The sequence below is a fragment of the Branchiostoma floridae genome, chromosome 5 (assembly GCF_000003815.2).
Source record: "Branchiostoma floridae strain S238N-H82 chromosome 5, Bfl_VNyyK, whole genome shotgun sequence".
Classification (NCBI taxonomy): domain Eukaryota; kingdom Metazoa; phylum Chordata; class Leptocardii; order Amphioxiformes; family Branchiostomatidae; genus Branchiostoma; species Branchiostoma floridae.
Window position 1 is genome coordinate 3,061,919 of NC_049983.1, and position 16,799 is coordinate 3,078,717.

Sequence of the window (16,799 nt, forward strand, 5' to 3'; positions counted from 1 at the left end):
AACAACAGGAGCTAATTGACAATCTTGTGTTGACTTCTATCGAACCATCTTAGAATTGTCTTCACCTTTTGGTTTTGGTTTAAAACCTGGTAAATGAGACCCCAAATCTGATCATTTGCTGTTTTCGTCACAACCTACATGTATAGCCACCAACACCCCAAATACAAGTATAATTATAAGTCTCCAATCCTTTCACTCAGCCATTGTTGAGTCATCTTGGCAACCAACAGACACACAAACAATGCTGTCTAAAATATATAACCTTTACAGTGAATGTTCATGTGATAAAACCAGTTGGTAAGGGTGTAATGAAGAAAACCATCAGTTCTATAATTTTCAAGTCAAGGATCCAATAGAATGGAATGGAATGAAATATGCACTTTTTGTGTTCACAGGTGAAAGTGATCTTTGCTGGCAAGGAAGTGCCCAAGAGCCCCTTCAAGGTGGGCGTGGCCGCAAGCAAGAGCGACCCCAGCAAGTGCTCGGCCAAGGGACCCGGGCTCGAATCCGCCGGCGTCGTGGCGAACAAGGCGACGTACTTCGACATCTTTACAGCAGGTGAGACAAAATCCTGGGCGGAGATACTCTGATATACTACAAATTTTTAGGTCGTTGTAATAGTTGTAATAATTGTCTTCTGTTCCGATTGTTGTCAGGAAAATAAGCATGACATTAGTATAGATCTTTGGTCAACTTCTGTGTTGTGGCGTCTTGCACTTATGTGAAAATACATGGTAGGTTTGAGTACACATTATAACTACTTGTTTTCACGACTTAGCTGCAGTTTGTGTGTATTAACATCCTTCGGTATTTGGTACTCAGGCTTAAATCATGGTTTTAGCCAGCCACATGTATCAATGTTTTCAGCGAATCTTTCTTGCACTCTAAAGTCCTAAAAGGTTTCGCACAAAAGGCACCACTACGTATACAGCTATGTACCTGCACAGATTCATCATTGAAAATAATGACTTCTGCGATGCTTCTTTGGTCTTCTCTTGCCCCCCCTCCTCACACCCTGGGTGCGGTTTTACCCCTCACTGAATGCATGACTGTTTTCTGTTGGCTGGCTTGCCTGGATCGAACCAGTCGGTGAAGACGCCGGTCTTGTGCGAACCAAAGCGGCCCGTATGGAACAAACGCACAATGGTAAACATAAGCAACGGTAAACGTAAACAAGGAACGCAGAAAACGCTAGCAATACTTGTACTCGGAAGGTGCCTAATTTGTTGTTGCAAGCTTTCACACTTATAGTATGCTTACTAGCTAGCGCAGCATGCCTTCTTTGCAGACTTTTTGTGGTTGTACTTACATATCGTTTATTTTGTTCAGTGCTTGCTTACAAGTTTGCATGGTCTTTTCCCCAATCATATTTCTAGATAGAATTAGTAATACGTTATTTGTACTATACTTAAATAGCAGTTAAAACAAAATACAATGTATGTATGTCATGTTACTGTTCAAAGATACTGGTGACTGAAAACATTAAGCATTGGTACATAATGTACTAAATTAAATGTTGGTGACTTGTTACCAGCAGATAGAGCTGTTTCACAGTAATCTAACGAAGATTTTTGCTGTACTGTAAACTGCATGAAAGATACTGATTAATCAATTTAGTCTATCAGAGAAAGGAGCTTTACTTACAGTAATAATCTGATAACGTCAGTTCACCTTAATCTGTGGGTAACCAATATCCGTTGTTTTTAGAAACAGCTATTTTGGTATGACATGGACGAATAATGGTTTGGAACTGTAACATTTCAAAATATTGCAGTTTGAAACCACCATCTGTCTATTCAATATCGCTAAATACAATTATGTTTTTAACCAACGGATATAGGTTACCCCGCAGATAAAGGAGAACTAGCATGTTCTTGATAATGTGTGTTAAACATTGGCATCCTGATTGACCCCCTTGTCCTCTCCTCTATTAGGCTCTGTTAGGTCTCCCCTCTTCCCTCCTCTAGAAAAGGGCCCAGGTAACTTGTTCGGCAGCACCTTTCTCCCACCCTGTCCTCGTGTTATGTTACTCTGCACCGACCACTTCCTCCTGCACTGTGATATTACGTCTTAAGCTTGCAGAACCTGTTTTTTTTCTTTCACAAAATTGTATGCACCAAGTCTCCCTCTTTCACCAGTGAAAACGAAAACCCCTTTTTTTGCAATGTTCCCGTGAAGCATGTTTTTGTGTATGCACAAAATCACCAAAAATAGGACACCATAATTCAAGATGTCTCTAGATATATCTTCCACGGAATTTGCATCTCGAAACTGCATACCCATCCCGAATGAGAAGGACTGTTTCTTTATTAAGGAAAAAGTTCAGGAAACGTTTTCAAAAGGACTGTTTGCCAAGGTTGCATCGTGTTGTCCCAGAGTTACGAAATTGCATCTTGAAATATTGTTGTAGCATTTGATTAGATTCTCATGACACAATATTTTTGATCCCTCACATCTTACTTTAGGTTTCGTCTAAGCACCATATGCCCAACATGGAAAACCTCTGCACAAGTCTGTCTTCTTATGTTTATTATTTATTTTTCAGCCACTGTTGTTGCCTTTGCGCTACTTTTGTTTACATGTTTACACCTTTTTACTTAATTCTTTTCTCCCCACAGACTTCGTTACCATTTCTCAGAGACTGTACCCAGTTAAAGCCGCTTCTTTCCCTCAATGTGACAGACATTACATTGTACAAAACTGTTTTTTTCTTCCCCACAAATTTACTCCCGAGTACAGATACTTCAAAATTTCACAAAAATCATAGACAGCATATCAATGACCTTTCCCCTTTGAACCCATTAAAGGTGCCGGACCCGGCGCTGTGAACGTTGTCATCGCCGACCCTGACGGTAAGACGAACACGGTTCCCGTGGAGATGGAACAGACGGGTGACGGACAGTTCCGTTGCACGTACAAACCACTGAAGATGGGCATCCACACCATCACTGTCACCTTCGATGGCAGCAACATTCCAAAGAGCCCCTTCAAGGTCAACGTGGCCATGCGTAAGTTTAGCATCATGTTACAACATACAATTACATACATGTAGTATTGTAGTGTGTGTGAAACCAGTATCATTTATAGTCCACGTGGCCATGCGTAAGTGTTACAACATAGAAATGTTGTGTGTGTGAAACTAGTATCATTTAAAGTCCACGTGGCCATGCAAAGTTTAGCAACATATTAGAACTTAGCATTGTTGTGTGTGTGAAACAAGTATCATTCAAAGTCCACATGGCCATGCTTAAGTTTAGCATCATGTTACAACATAGCATTGTTGTGTGTGTGAAACTAGTATCATTCAAACTCCACATGGCCAGGCATAATTTGGTGGCATCTAACGACTTGGAATCAATCTTTTTCTGATCTGTTGTTTTCCTGTGTCAGGTGCATGTAAGTCTTGTTAAAATGTCATCATCATTGGTTATGTTGTAGGTGATACTAGTAAAAGTTATTCAAAATTGTTTAGGTCCTTAGAAGATGTACCATTTTTTTAATGAATGATTTAGTTAGATGCGTTGTATATAGGGGCAAAGGTTCAGGTTCCCACTGTCCAGTTTTATCTTATCGTCACACGGCTTTCGTACATGATGCATATTGGTTAGAACTTCAATATCATTTCTTAATTCACAGTCCCTTGTTTTATATTTGTGAAGCAACACCTTGAATTAGCATATGGGATAAGATATTACAAAAAGGATAGACTCTTGCTTTGACAAATGCTCAGACACTAATACATGACTAAGAGACACACACTAAAGACTTGCATTACCAAACAATTGTCGCTTAACCAAAAATATATTTTAGTCAAGTTTAGCATCTAACAGAAGTTCACACTACACTGCTGCTTGTAAGTTGTTTGCGTAATGATTTAACAAGAAAATCTAACATAGACTTTGGTGAAGTCTGTCAAGTTTGCAATTATCACAAAAGTAAACACTTCACACTCAGTCAGTAACCTTTCTTAGAAGCCTACTTTGTTCCAAGCTAAGACTTAAATGCATGACCACCTCATGTAAAGCTGCTGTTCATTGGCAGTGTGGTATGCCCACAGCTTTTCCTAACGATTTACGTACTAACAGCGCGTCCCAATTTGCCTGTGATCCGTAGCGAAAGAAGACCCAGCCTCTACTACAGGAACGCTTATAGACTTTGGCGACGACTCACCAACTAAAGGGAGTACGCAAAAGAAGGAGACTCCCCCAGCGTTCTCCTCGCCGGGCCTCCTGGACGATGGTGGGAGTCTCGACACTAAATCTCCCTCTGATCCTCTCTCTAACCAACAAGCTCTTAAACCTGACTCTAGCCAAGACCTGCTCGGCTTTGACTCTGAAGAAGAAGACGAGGATGGTAATTGTATACGATGGGCACGTGTGCGGGAAGGAGAGGGGCTATTCCGTCTCGTGAACGGTCGTTGCCATTTGAAATGTTCGACGCTACATCGCTAACGGGTCAATGCCAAATTCAAGTGTTTCATAACTGGCAAGATGTGTATAAAGAGCAACATTTCAATTACTAAAAGTATTAACAAGGATAGTATGATAAAGATATTGTAAAGAAATTTGTGGAAAAATTTGCATTTTGCGATTTGAAACCCAGCCTTTGGAAATTCTTTTGAACAAGGAAACAGCGATGTTGACTGTATGCTAATACAGGGATGTTGACTGTATGTATGATAATACACTTTCAGTGTACCGCTCTGCAAAATGGCAACGACCATTTACAAGGCAGAAATCAGCAAGGAAAGGGTGTTAAATTAAGGAAGGAAAGGAAGGGTTTTGGTGGGTTGGGTAGTAGTGGGACACCTTGGCCAATACACGAACTAGCTATTCTTACACTCACAGGCTTTCTTTCTTTTTAAACTGGTCACTTAAAATTTGGAAAGACACAATCACGATCATGCTTAGAAGCCATGCTGAAAAGTATTTGTTTGTGATTACAGAAAACATACCACTAAAAGGTAAAAAAAAGTATGCCTCTTTCTAGTAACAATAGCAAAGTAAACCTTTGACTTGCGTGCTTATAATTATACTTGGAACATTCCTTCCAATTTTACAGTGACCATTGTCAGACTTAAAATTCTGCTCTTTCCTACCCTCTCATAAAATCTCCTATTTGCTCAATGTTATATAAACTGTAATAACAGACGCTTTTCTTCCTCTCTCTCTGTGTCCTCCCTTCCATATGCCCTTGTGTTCTCCATGCGTGCGTGTATGTGTGTGCTGCCATCGCTCTTCTTGCCACAGTAATTGTAGAAAAGCCAACGGCTAAAATTGCCCCCCAAGTCCAGGCTGTCCCCCCACCTCCTCCGAAGCCAAAGAAAAGTACGAGCTGCACTGCTTTACACCAGTGTGTATCATACTGAACTCTGACCTATGAACTCTGCACCTTGCATACTCTGTGTCTGTTGTCTTGGGGGACATTTGCTGTTCCCATTGCACTTGCCGTCTGCGACAACTTGTAAGTGCAGTCAAGCCTTTACAAATGACCATCCCCACATAAGGACCCCTTGGCCAACGTGACCACATTTTGGTGATAATTTTTCCCATAGACAAAAGCATCAAGAATTTTGCCCATAGTGACCACTTCTAATTTTTTGGTCCCTGTTTTATGGTCATCTTGAGGTGGTTTTGACTGTATTTCTTGTAAAAGCTCTTAAAATAAGACAAATCATGATAGACATGTCTGTTTCTATCTTGTCTTGTCTGAAACCTCCCTAGTGTTAAAAACTTGTGATATGTCGCTCATGTTGCTGATGTGTTTGAATGTGTAAATGTCTGCATGATGTTGCATTTTTTCATTGGAACATCCACAGTCATCTGTCCTTTCTGTAGATATGTGTTGCTCTGTGTACTTGTCTGCTTCTGTACACATATTAATAGATGGTGGAAGCTGTGAAGGGATCGGTATTTTGACGGTGTTTGGTTTATTTGTTATTCACAGGTTGCATGGCTTGTTTCTCTTTTTATTTCCTCTCTTCCTTCTTTTCAGGATGTTCCTTCAAAGGTGATGCTGGCTTGACGTAGTGGCTGTAATGCAATGAAGAAAGATGTTGCATGTAGTTGTATGTACGGCCTTGTAACGGTGGTGTTATGGGTTCTGGAGATGGTCTAACAGCAGTGGTCGGAAAGGACCCGCCACTTTGTTGTCGTTAATGGCGGGTTGTTGTACGTTTTTGCAGCTGTGAACGCTGCGGCGTGCAGAGCGTATGGACGTGGTATCCAGGCCCGTGGCGTCCGTGCCAAGGAGGTCGCAGATTTCCGTGTGGTGACCAAAGCCGCCGGGCAGGGCGAACTGAAGGTGTCCGTCATCGGACCAGGTAAGTTTCCTCTTTCTGAAGAGGTCTATCATTGACTTAGCATGAAAGTTCATCTGTGTTGGTAGAATACATTATAGAGAATTGCTAAACTTTCATACCAACACAAAAATAATGTAGGGACTTACCCCTAAATTTTCGGTCGATCTCCGTTGACCTTGTTCTGATATTTATGACCCCCTCCTGCAAAAGTGGTGTCTTCCTGATGTCACTGCTGGAGTGAGAAAGGGTCATTCTGTGAACAAGGTCGACGGAGATCGACCGAAAATTTAGGGGTAAGTCCCTACATTATCTTTGTGTTGGAATGAAAGTTTAGCAATTCTCTATAAGGTCTATCATTGATTTTATCATTGTACAGTGGTTTAACTACTGTAGGTCTACTTTTGGATTAAAAGGTTGAGAGCTTGAATCTTAGATCTTGCATTGCTGTCCTGTCTATATGACTGAAAGAAATTTAGGCCATGGACAACTGTTTAACATAATACGAGGCCTGTAAAAGTGAACTCGACAATTTGTCTGGTCTATCACCGCGTATACACTACATGTATAAGTATAGTATCTGTCCTTTTTGACAAGATCAATGTAGGATAAATCTTCAAGTTGGCTGAACTTCATACACTGGTAGATTCCAAGGAGGTTGAAAAAAGCAATTCCTTTTGTCAACCTCTTTGTAGATTCCAATTCAAAATAAGGTTCTTGAATCAAAACCAAACTGACTTTTTCCAGTTTTGGTAGCTCCTCAGCTATCTTCATTTATAGGATCCGAATGCTTACTTAATCATGTGGTTTTGAGTCAAGAACCTTATGTTCCAATGATCTAACGCTGGTTCACCTTTATCCGAGGGTGACCTATATCCGTTGTTTGTAAAAAAAAGCGTATGTAGGGATATGAAGTCGACGGACGGTGGTTTCAATCGGAACATTTTGAAGATTTTAAACCACAGTCCGCAGACTTCATACTCCTAAAAGTGCTGCTTGTAAAGACAACGGATAAAGGTTACCCCGCGGATAAAGATGAATTGGCGTTACCAGCCTGATGAAACTATCCATAGATTACATAACGTTGAACACACTTTATCTCCAGGTGGTATGGAGATGCCAGTCAAGGTGTCCGACCAGGGTGACGGTAACTACGCCTGTCAGTACAGGCCGGGCAAGCCTGGCGTCTACAAAGTCAACATCACCTTCAGCGGACAGCACATCCCAAAGAGCCCCTTCACCGTCAATGTCGGCTCCGAGGCCAAGCCGTCCAGGATTCGCGCGTACGGTCCTGGCTTGGAGGGCGGCCAGGTCGGCCACCCTGCCGAGTTTGTCGTAGAGACGGCCGGGGAAGATATTTCAGGTCTAGGTGGGTATGAAGCGACCAAAGGACTAGGTGGGTATCAGGAAAAAGGGCATAAATCAATGGAAATCCTAAGAGGTGGTGAGTCTAGGTGACCCATGGCCATGTACTTGGTAGGTACCAGAAGAACACGCAAGTTCAAATTCATCCCTTTTTTTTTTAGGGTGTCGGTGAATCCTTTCCCAAATTTTACACCTTTCATATTATTAACATCCCCTCCCCCCTTATTTAATATACCCTTATTATTTATCGACTTAATTTCTAATTTTTTTGGTGAAACCCCTATATACCCCTCTCTGTTGGCCTAAACACCCCTTCCCCTTGGGTTTTCATTGACAAGTGTATGAGGTGTGATGACATGACTAACACGGGGGTAACCCCCCCCTATACCACCCCATCTTGTGCAGTGGTGGTGAAGGTAAGGTGTGGCTAACACTGCATGTTGTGATGGTTGTCTTTAATGCATGTCGTTGTTTGCATGTATCATTTCATTTTCATCTGCATATCATTTTACTATGCAACATACAAACATGTGCCTTTTATTTTGTTTTATTACATTTCATGCCATTATGATTTACCAACATTGCTTGATGCCACCACTTTGACTTTGACTTTATTGACGATGAGACAAGTCATTATTTATTTCATTATTCATTCCAACTATAATTTCATCATCATTGACATTCTAATCTTTCTATTACCATGGGTGACTGCTCATTCAAAATATCATTCACCTACTGAACATCTGATTCAACAAATCCATGATCTTTCCCTCAACCCAATCCCTTTCCTCATAAGTCATGGTTTGGTTGTGGGTTTCTAGATGGTGTTTTTGGCATTGAAGCATGGGCAATTTGGTTTGTAGAAAATCGTCTGGAGCTTAGTCAGAAACCAACTGTGTCATGTTACGTCCAGGCTGGAAAAAGTACAAGATGACGTACAGGAATTAGAACCCACATTATCGTATAATGAAAAGGAATATACTTAGGTCATTAATGCTGTAGCAAAAAAAAAAAAAATTTAATAAAGACTTACAGGCCAAAGCTACAGCTAGTACAAGAATATATAGCATTTTGCTGCGGGTTAACATGCATGTGCATGGTTACGAACGTGTATCTAGTCGAAATATGCGTACGTTAAACCCTAAGCTGCCACTCCCAAGTATATCCGGTATGCGGATACATATCCTGTGTGCTACTCAAGGGTATTACCCAGAAGAAAATGGACATCATTGCCTGCACGAAATCCAGAAGTTTGTAGCCTGGTTACCAGACCCCAGCCCGATCTCAAAAATATCTATTGTGTTACGACAGATATTTTTGAGGTTTGGGTCTAGAATCCAGGCTAAGAAGTTTGGGGTGTTGGCTTTGTTTCTGGGTTTTAGATTTGAGGTTTAGGGGGTCAAACCCTGGCACTGAGAGCACGTACTGGGCCGAAACTCTGGCAGCTTAAGGTTTATGATGTCAGTTTGTTGTTGAAGCTGATGTTTGACCTAGTGGCTGCAGCCTAGCCTGGTATCCAGTACACATTAGGTACCAAACGGCTACCATTATGGCAAATTGAAGGTTGAAGTATAAATGTTGCTTTTCGAAAACTCAATCATTCAATGGTAGAATTTCTTCCAAAACGACAACAGGCTTTTCCATCGAGGGTCCGTCGCAAGCCAAGATCGAATGTCATGACAATGGGGATGGATCCTGCGATGTTGTGTACTGGCCAACGGAAGCTGGAGAGTACGCTGTGCACATCGTGACAGATGACGAAGACATCGCCAACAGCCCCTACATGGCGCAGATCAGACCTCAAGACAAGAAGTTCACTCCTGGACAGGTAGGGGGCATTTTTCTACTTCTTCTTCCCTGATAACTTGTTCTTACAGTCTAACGACCTGCCCCAAGGTTTATACATGTATGGTGTCATAATGCCTGCCCTTGCTATATAACCACTGAATAAAACCAACGAGTGAGCAAAGCGAAGAAGGTGACTTGTTTATGAGGTGGTTATGTAGGACTGTGTTAACTTTATAATACACTTGGTATAATATTTGCAGCCAGTAGGTACCCAATGTTTAAGAGTAATGAGGCTGATTTATGTGCTTGAGCTGCCTCATCGAACACATGAACCCCATTTTACGTCCCTTACGAAAGACAAATTTGTGGAATTTTTGGTCAGGCTACAGCATTCGGTTGTCCTTGGATGGTCTCCAATCCAAGTACTGTTCGGACTGCAAATTATAACCGCTTACTGCTTAACTTTTCAGGGATTGGGTGCGTCCAATGCGCCACATGTAAAGATTCTGAAAATAACAATTATCATACTTTGTTGTACATTTATGTCATACCTGTGACGCGAAACTGGTGTTCCGGACCGGGCCTTAACTTCCGTATCAGACCGTTTCGAAAGGCGCATCACACAGGCTCCATTCGAATAAATCGAACGCGGGCCGAGTGCGGCGCCATCGAATGTTCGAATACCTGATTCAGACGTTGGAACATTACTGTTGCAGCACATTTTGTTCGAGGGCACCAAATTTGTTCAACTTCTGGCTCATTTCGCATCAAAACGGGTTTTCTTAGGTGGGCATGACATAAATAGAATACAACACGGTGTATTCCGCATCACCCTCGGTCGCAGCCCTCCCGCGGGTCAGGCTGATACCTCGGGTGATACGGAATACACCGTGTTGTATTCTATATTTATCATACTTTATTGTTTATTGAAGGTGAAAGCATACGGACCAGGACTGGAGAAGACCGGAATCGTGGTTGGCCGCACCATGGAGTTCACCGTGGACGCCAAGAAGGTTCCCGCGGGACAGCTGCAGATCTGGGCGTACGACCAGGAGGCGGAGAAGATGGACGTGAAAGTGCGCGACAACGGGAACAAGACGTACACCTGCACATACACGCCAACCAAGGCCATCCGCTACACTATCGACATCTCCTGGGACCAGGTCAACATTCCCAACAGCCCCTTCAGGGTCAGTTTCTTCTTGCAGTTTGTTCTGTATTATAGATACTGGTAGAGAATATGGTGTGTTACACCAAAGGGCAGTTCTTATGGATACATGTTCCTAAGCTAGCTATAGTGTGTTACACCGAAGGGTGGTTATTATACAAATACATGTACCAGTTATACAGATACAGAATCTGATACAGAAGCTGGTGTGTTACACTGAAGGGAGGTTAGACATGTAACCTGGTGTGTTAACTTACACTGAAGGGATGTTATACCAGCTATACAGATACAGATACAGAAGCTGGTGTGTTACACTGAAGGGAGGGTATACCAGCTATACAGATACAGATACAAAAGTTGGTGTGTTACACCAAAGGGCGGTTATACCGGCTACATGATGTATATAGATACAGATACAGAAGCTGGTGTGTTACACTGAAGGGAGGGTATACCAGCTATAATTGCAGATAAAAAAGCTGGTGTGTTACACTGAAGGGCTGTTCAACCAGCTATATAGATACAGAAGCTGGTCTGGAACACAAAAGGCAGTTATACAGATACAGATACAGAAGCTGGAGTGCTACACTGAAGGTGGTTACACTGGTCATACAGATACACAGAGCAAAAGCTGGTGTGTCATACCAAAGAGTGGTTATACCAGCCATACAGATACAGGTACAGAAGTTTTACTGACACTTGTCTGTGTTGTTAGGTGCATGTTGCTGAGGGCAGCTACCCCAACAAGGTGCGTGTGTATGGCCCTGGTGTGGAGAAGACAGGACTGAAGTCAGGGAAGCCAACACAGTTCACTGTGGACTGCACTGAAGCAGGCAGTGGTAGGTATACACATGTACATGTACCAAAATATCTGTGTCCTACATTCTCTTGATTGTTGCCATGCCACCTATTAGCTTTAGCAGGTACTGCAGCTATAAGTCTTGATGAAAAAATACTACCTATACACAGTTATGTGACTGTTGTGTAATGCATGAAATGGAATGATTCATTGATTGCATATTTAACCTTTCTAAATTTGACTCGCCAAATGGTAGTATTACTATTAATCATGAACAGATCAAGACAGCTGTCTTACAAAAAGAAAGGTTCCTCTTTCTAAGAGACAGTAAAATAAAGAAGTTCAGAGTACTGTAATTCGCTTTGTCCTCTCGGTACCAAACTTTCACGGTCTGAGAAAATTTATCTTGTTCTCGGAACTAAATGTTCACGTTGAAGGAATTATTTGTTATCGTCACCAAAACGAATTATTTGTTATCGGTAATGATAAGTTGTCACCACAAAAACGCCACAAAAACATAGATTAATTACATTGAAAAAATCAGGAATTAATGTTTGCGGTTTTTCGCAATGGCAAATTCACCGTGAACTGAAACCACCGCAAACATTTTTCCATGGCAGATTTACTGAGTATTACAAAATGTGGAACCAATTACCCCACAGCAGTAGGCCAGAAATACCGCCAAATCTTTCCCAGAAAAATTCTGAAGATGCCTGGCTGCAAATGTCCTTCCCTTTTATAGGCTTGTCCACCGATTGTCAGAATTAACCATGAAATAAGGAGACTAAACTAGGACCCTAACGATTCCAGCAGATGTTCCCTGTCTGGATGATAAGGGCTTCTTATCGCATCTTAAGAATCCGAAGTGTCTGTCCAATGATTTAGCCCGGCATTGGAGGACAGATTTAAACTGGAAAAAAATTGAGACATGTGTTTGGTGAATCATGTCTCTATTTAGTCAACACTCTTTGTTATTTCTTAGAAGTATGTCTTGAGATTTTTTAAAGATTGTTGTTGTTTCTTCGTAGATAAGGCCATGTTGATTTGATTATATGGGACATCGTCTATAAGACCCCCAAAACTGGTCCGTGGTCAAAATGGTAAAAAATTTATGCTCTTGTGGATGTCATCCATATTATCAAATCAACATAGCTCAAAGAACATTTAAATGATTTTGTATGATTATGACCATATACAACTGTTACACACAATCATCCAATACACACATTGTTTTGTACGTTAATTCTCTTTTGACTGAAAGTGAACCAACATTAAAAATTACCATAATTATTATTATTGCCACTGCTGAACTCTGCATCTTAACTGCATCTAATTATAGGAAAAAGTCACATTCTTTCTACACAGTTGTAATAGCTTGGCATGCATGATAGTTAATGAGTAAACTAGTTTTAGATAACCCAGCATGTATTTTGTAGTATTACTAAAACCTACATGTACATTGTAGCTCTTCACACATGCTTAACACATGCTTCATTTTACATGCTTCATGGCTAATCTCCAAGCAGATCGTTGCATGGCAAAAAGCGTACAAATGTCTATCCCAACATTTGCTTGGAGACAACCCCTAGCTCCAGAGCATCCCAATGCATGGCAGACTCGCACCCTGGATACCAGAACTTGCACAAGACAATACCAATCCCATCGAAGTGAAGAACCACCCCCCTGCAAAATTTACTGCCACCGCAGCGGCGAAGGGTATTGTGAAAAGCAAACAGAAACAGCTTCCTGGCTCCCAGGATTCAAACTCAGGCTGAACCCAGGCTGCCAGATCACAAACCTTTTTACATTCTAAATCGCTACATGTATGCCAAGGGGGTCAGACACATTTGGCATGGTCAGAAGGGCGGCTCTTGAACCCCACTGTTATACTACTTCCCCTTTTCTTTTTAAGATTTTTCCTTGAATCTCTGAGTTTGATATGCCTGTGTAGCAGATCTAAACTACTACGCCAACGAAAAGGGTCAGGCCCCCTTGGCATAGTCTGTTTGGTGGCACTTGAACCCCTTACAGTATAAATAATGGGATTGGTATTGCCTCTTTTGCTATGTGTCTGGCGTCCAGGTTAGCGGAGTCTGGGTGCTGCTTTTTTGGGGCTAAAGCACAGTGTCTTCTTTATTTGCCCCCATAACCACCACAGCAGGCAAGGTGAACAGGAAAACGCTCACAGCTTTTGAGTTGTACAAAGAGCATTTCTGGGAGCTCGTTCATGGCAAGGCCAACACCGAGTTGGACAAGGCGGCTGTAGCTGGTATGGCACAAAAATCCTCACCCAGCCTCAAAATGAACTGTCCTGTGGTGATACGCAGCTGTCCATCCTCAAACATAAAATCTAACACTCTGGCCATGAACGTTTCTTCTGTTTTCCAGTCACAACGGACTCTACTGTGGCTTCTGGGAGTACACTCTTCCATTCACAATGTCTAAATTATAAACTTTACCACACAAACTCTTATGTCCTTCAGAAAGAACCAGGAAAAAGTGGGAAAGGAGGATTTGGTTTCTTTTAAATGTTGTGTAAAATTTTACTTGTTCTGCTCTATTTGTGACGATTTAGATTACACCTTTTCTGTCAGAAACATCCCTTGTCCCTCCAATCTTGCACCCCACCCCTTACCTAATTTTTCTTGGTCAAACCCTGACCTGTCACCCCAACGGGTGTTAAATCTCCCAAAGTCAGCTCCCTGATTGAAACACTTACCAACAATTTTATTCCAGCTGTCTTTTCTCAATCATTGAAACCTTTTCAACTCAGAGGACACTCTAGATGTAGACACTATTTTCACACAGTACCATGTAGGGTTACTGTTGCATAGACCCTACTCCATAGCCCACATTAATAATTGTACCAAGTCTGTAGTATTCATACATTTGTAACATAGCTCCTTGTAGTGCAGTATTATGTAGACTGATTGTTCTTGGCATACTAGTATATTTCGACACCTGCATGCATGTGGTGGTGGGAACTAACTTCTGATAACCCTCCCTAATTTTCTCCATACATGTACATTTTGTATTGATGCAGACATACAGTTTATAATATGACAGTGTACTTTTCAGCCATAATTCTTTAATTAGTAAGATTCGAGAATTTGACGTTTTTTTCTTCAAATTTTGAACCCAAGGTGACGTCAGCATTGGTATCAAGTGCTCCCCAGGTGTGGTTGGCGAGAGGGAAGCCGACATCGACTTTGACATCGTGAAGAACGACAACGACACCTTCACGGTGAGCTACGTCCCCCCCGCGGCCGGGCGCTACACCATCATGGTCATGTTCGGGGAGCAGGAGATTCCCAAGAGCCCCTTCACCATTCAGGTGGAGTCAGCTGGAGATGCCAGCAAGGTGAAAGCTGAGGGACCTGGTCTGGAACCTACAGGTGAGACACTTGAGTAGAGTAGAATAGAGTAGAGAAGAGTAGAGTAGAGTATGATCACATATCTGCAATAGTTAAGAAGCGACGTATACAATTGAAATGTTGAAAGGCTGATGCATAGCAACACTTTTTTCAACCTTGCGCCCTGCAGATGTTTGTTTATCTGATTAAAGGGGTCGACCGAGGTGTATTTTTAACCTTCATCTTGTATTCTTGTTTTAAACGTGACCTTTTTCAAAGTGTTTTTGTGCGAAATAAAGATGTTGTTGTAACAACAAGAGTAGAGTAATAAAAAGTAGAGTTCTTCAGTTAGCTAGAGCCTTCAAAATGCTGTCATTTTAGGTTTGTGTGGACTATATTCAGCGATCTGTAATTGTATAAAATGGTGTGGTGTTCCACATACTATGTCAAGTCTTCCTTTAAAGCCGGAACTGTAGGCACAGTGACCACTGCTTCTGGTTAACCCCTTCTACTAGGATTCTGTTCCTAAAGACAGCCTGTCCTTTTGTTGCTGTTTGTTCTGCTCTTTATTAAATATGAACTTAGTACTGTGTTCTGTAGTTTTGCGTCTCTCTTTTACATTGATGTACTTCTGGTATACACGGTGCATTATCTGTAGACTGTGCTACTATCTTTTACCTGTGTCAACGAACTGGAAAAGTGTGCGTTGTTTTTGCCTTGTAAGTGTGATTTCACTATGATTTTTCGTAGCATATTTAGTCTAGTTTAACTGGATTTTCATTGGTAAACTCAGACCAGTGGGTGACTAGCTAATGTGTGTTTTGATTGGTTCCCCAGGTGTTGTGTCAGGAAAGCCCACCTACTTCACTGTCAACACACGTGGAGCCGGGGAGGGCAAACTGGACTTGGACTTTGTTGGACCATCCAGGGGTAAGGAAGTTACATTATGTAGTACTTGTTAGCCATTTTGTATCTCCTTCTTGTAGCTGTCTTGATTTTAACAATATGTAGTAGAAGCCGCTTAATTTCCCACCCCATGTGCTAGTGCATTTTGTGCAAATATCCGAATGGTGCAACAAAGTGAAGTTTTGACAACTTCACTGGACTGGACCACACCACCAAGGGATTTTGGTAGGTCTTGCAATTAAAACATAAGTGTGCAAATATCCGTTATGCAATTAACTGGCTTCTACTGTATTTGAGGTAATCTCCATCGACTGTGGATCCCAATAAAGCTAAATAAAGTCTCTCATTTTTGGATGAGCACTGTCGCATTTTTGCACACAGAGGAATCTTAGAGAACTCTTCTTTTAACTGTGAATAAATTCAGTGACCTGTCTGTCAAAGAAAACTTCACAGATTTAAAGCTCTTTCTGTGATCAGTTAAGCTAATACGCTGTCTGTCAGCGCTCTGTACTGAAGTCCTAAACATCAGCACAGAGTGCTTATTCTCCATTGCATATTGACCATTCATCTGTAGTGGACCTGGAGGCTACCCCTGCATCACCTCAAGTTGTAAGCCCTGCCCCAGTAAACCCTCTACCAGCTCCAGCAATCCCTCTACCAGCCCCTGCAATCCCTCTACCAGCACCACCAATCCCTCTAGCAGCCAAAGCAATCCCTCTACCGGCCCCACCAATTCCTCTACCAGCTCCAGCAATCCCTCAACCAGCCCCACCAATCCCTCTACCAGCACCACCAATCCCTCTAGCAGCCCCACCAATCCCTCTACCAGCTCCGCCAATCCCTCTACCAGCCAAATCAATCCCTCAACCAGCCCAAGCAATCCCTCTACCAGCACCACCAATCCCTCTAGCAGCCCAAGCAATCCCTCTACCGGCCCCACCAATGCCTCTACCAGCCCCAGCAATCCCCCTACCAGCCCCACCAATCCCTCTAGCAGCCCCACCTGTACCCCTAATATCTCCAACCACCCCTGTACAACCATCTGTGCCAGCTGTAGCACCAGCATCTCCAACCACTCCTGTGCCCCCCTCCCCCACAGCCGCTCCACCTGCTGTACCTACGTCT

General features: G+C 42.2%; 1 protein-coding gene across 1 annotated transcript in view; it reads left to right on the top strand.

Annotated features, from left to right (window-relative positions):
- Window positions 1–16,799, top strand: part of LOC118416663 (filamin-C-like) — a 109,545-nt gene that overhangs the window by 48,306 nt on the left and 44,440 nt on the right. The window contains exons 7-16 of the mRNA XM_035821839.1: window positions 396–558; window positions 2,808–3,008; window positions 4,114–4,353; window positions 6,185–6,322; window positions 7,404–7,694; window positions 9,298–9,491; window positions 10,384–10,641; window positions 11,332–11,455; window positions 14,559–14,810; window positions 15,606–15,698. Of these exons, the coding sequence (XP_035677732.1) occupies window positions 396–558; window positions 2,808–3,008; window positions 4,114–4,353; window positions 6,185–6,322; window positions 7,404–7,694; window positions 9,298–9,491; window positions 10,384–10,641; window positions 11,332–11,455; window positions 14,559–14,810; window positions 15,606–15,698 (1,954 nt within the window). The remainder of the gene's footprint in view (window positions 1–395; window positions 559–2,807; window positions 3,009–4,113; window positions 4,354–6,184; window positions 6,323–7,403; window positions 7,695–9,297; window positions 9,492–10,383; window positions 10,642–11,331; window positions 11,456–14,558; window positions 14,811–15,605; window positions 15,699–16,799) is intronic.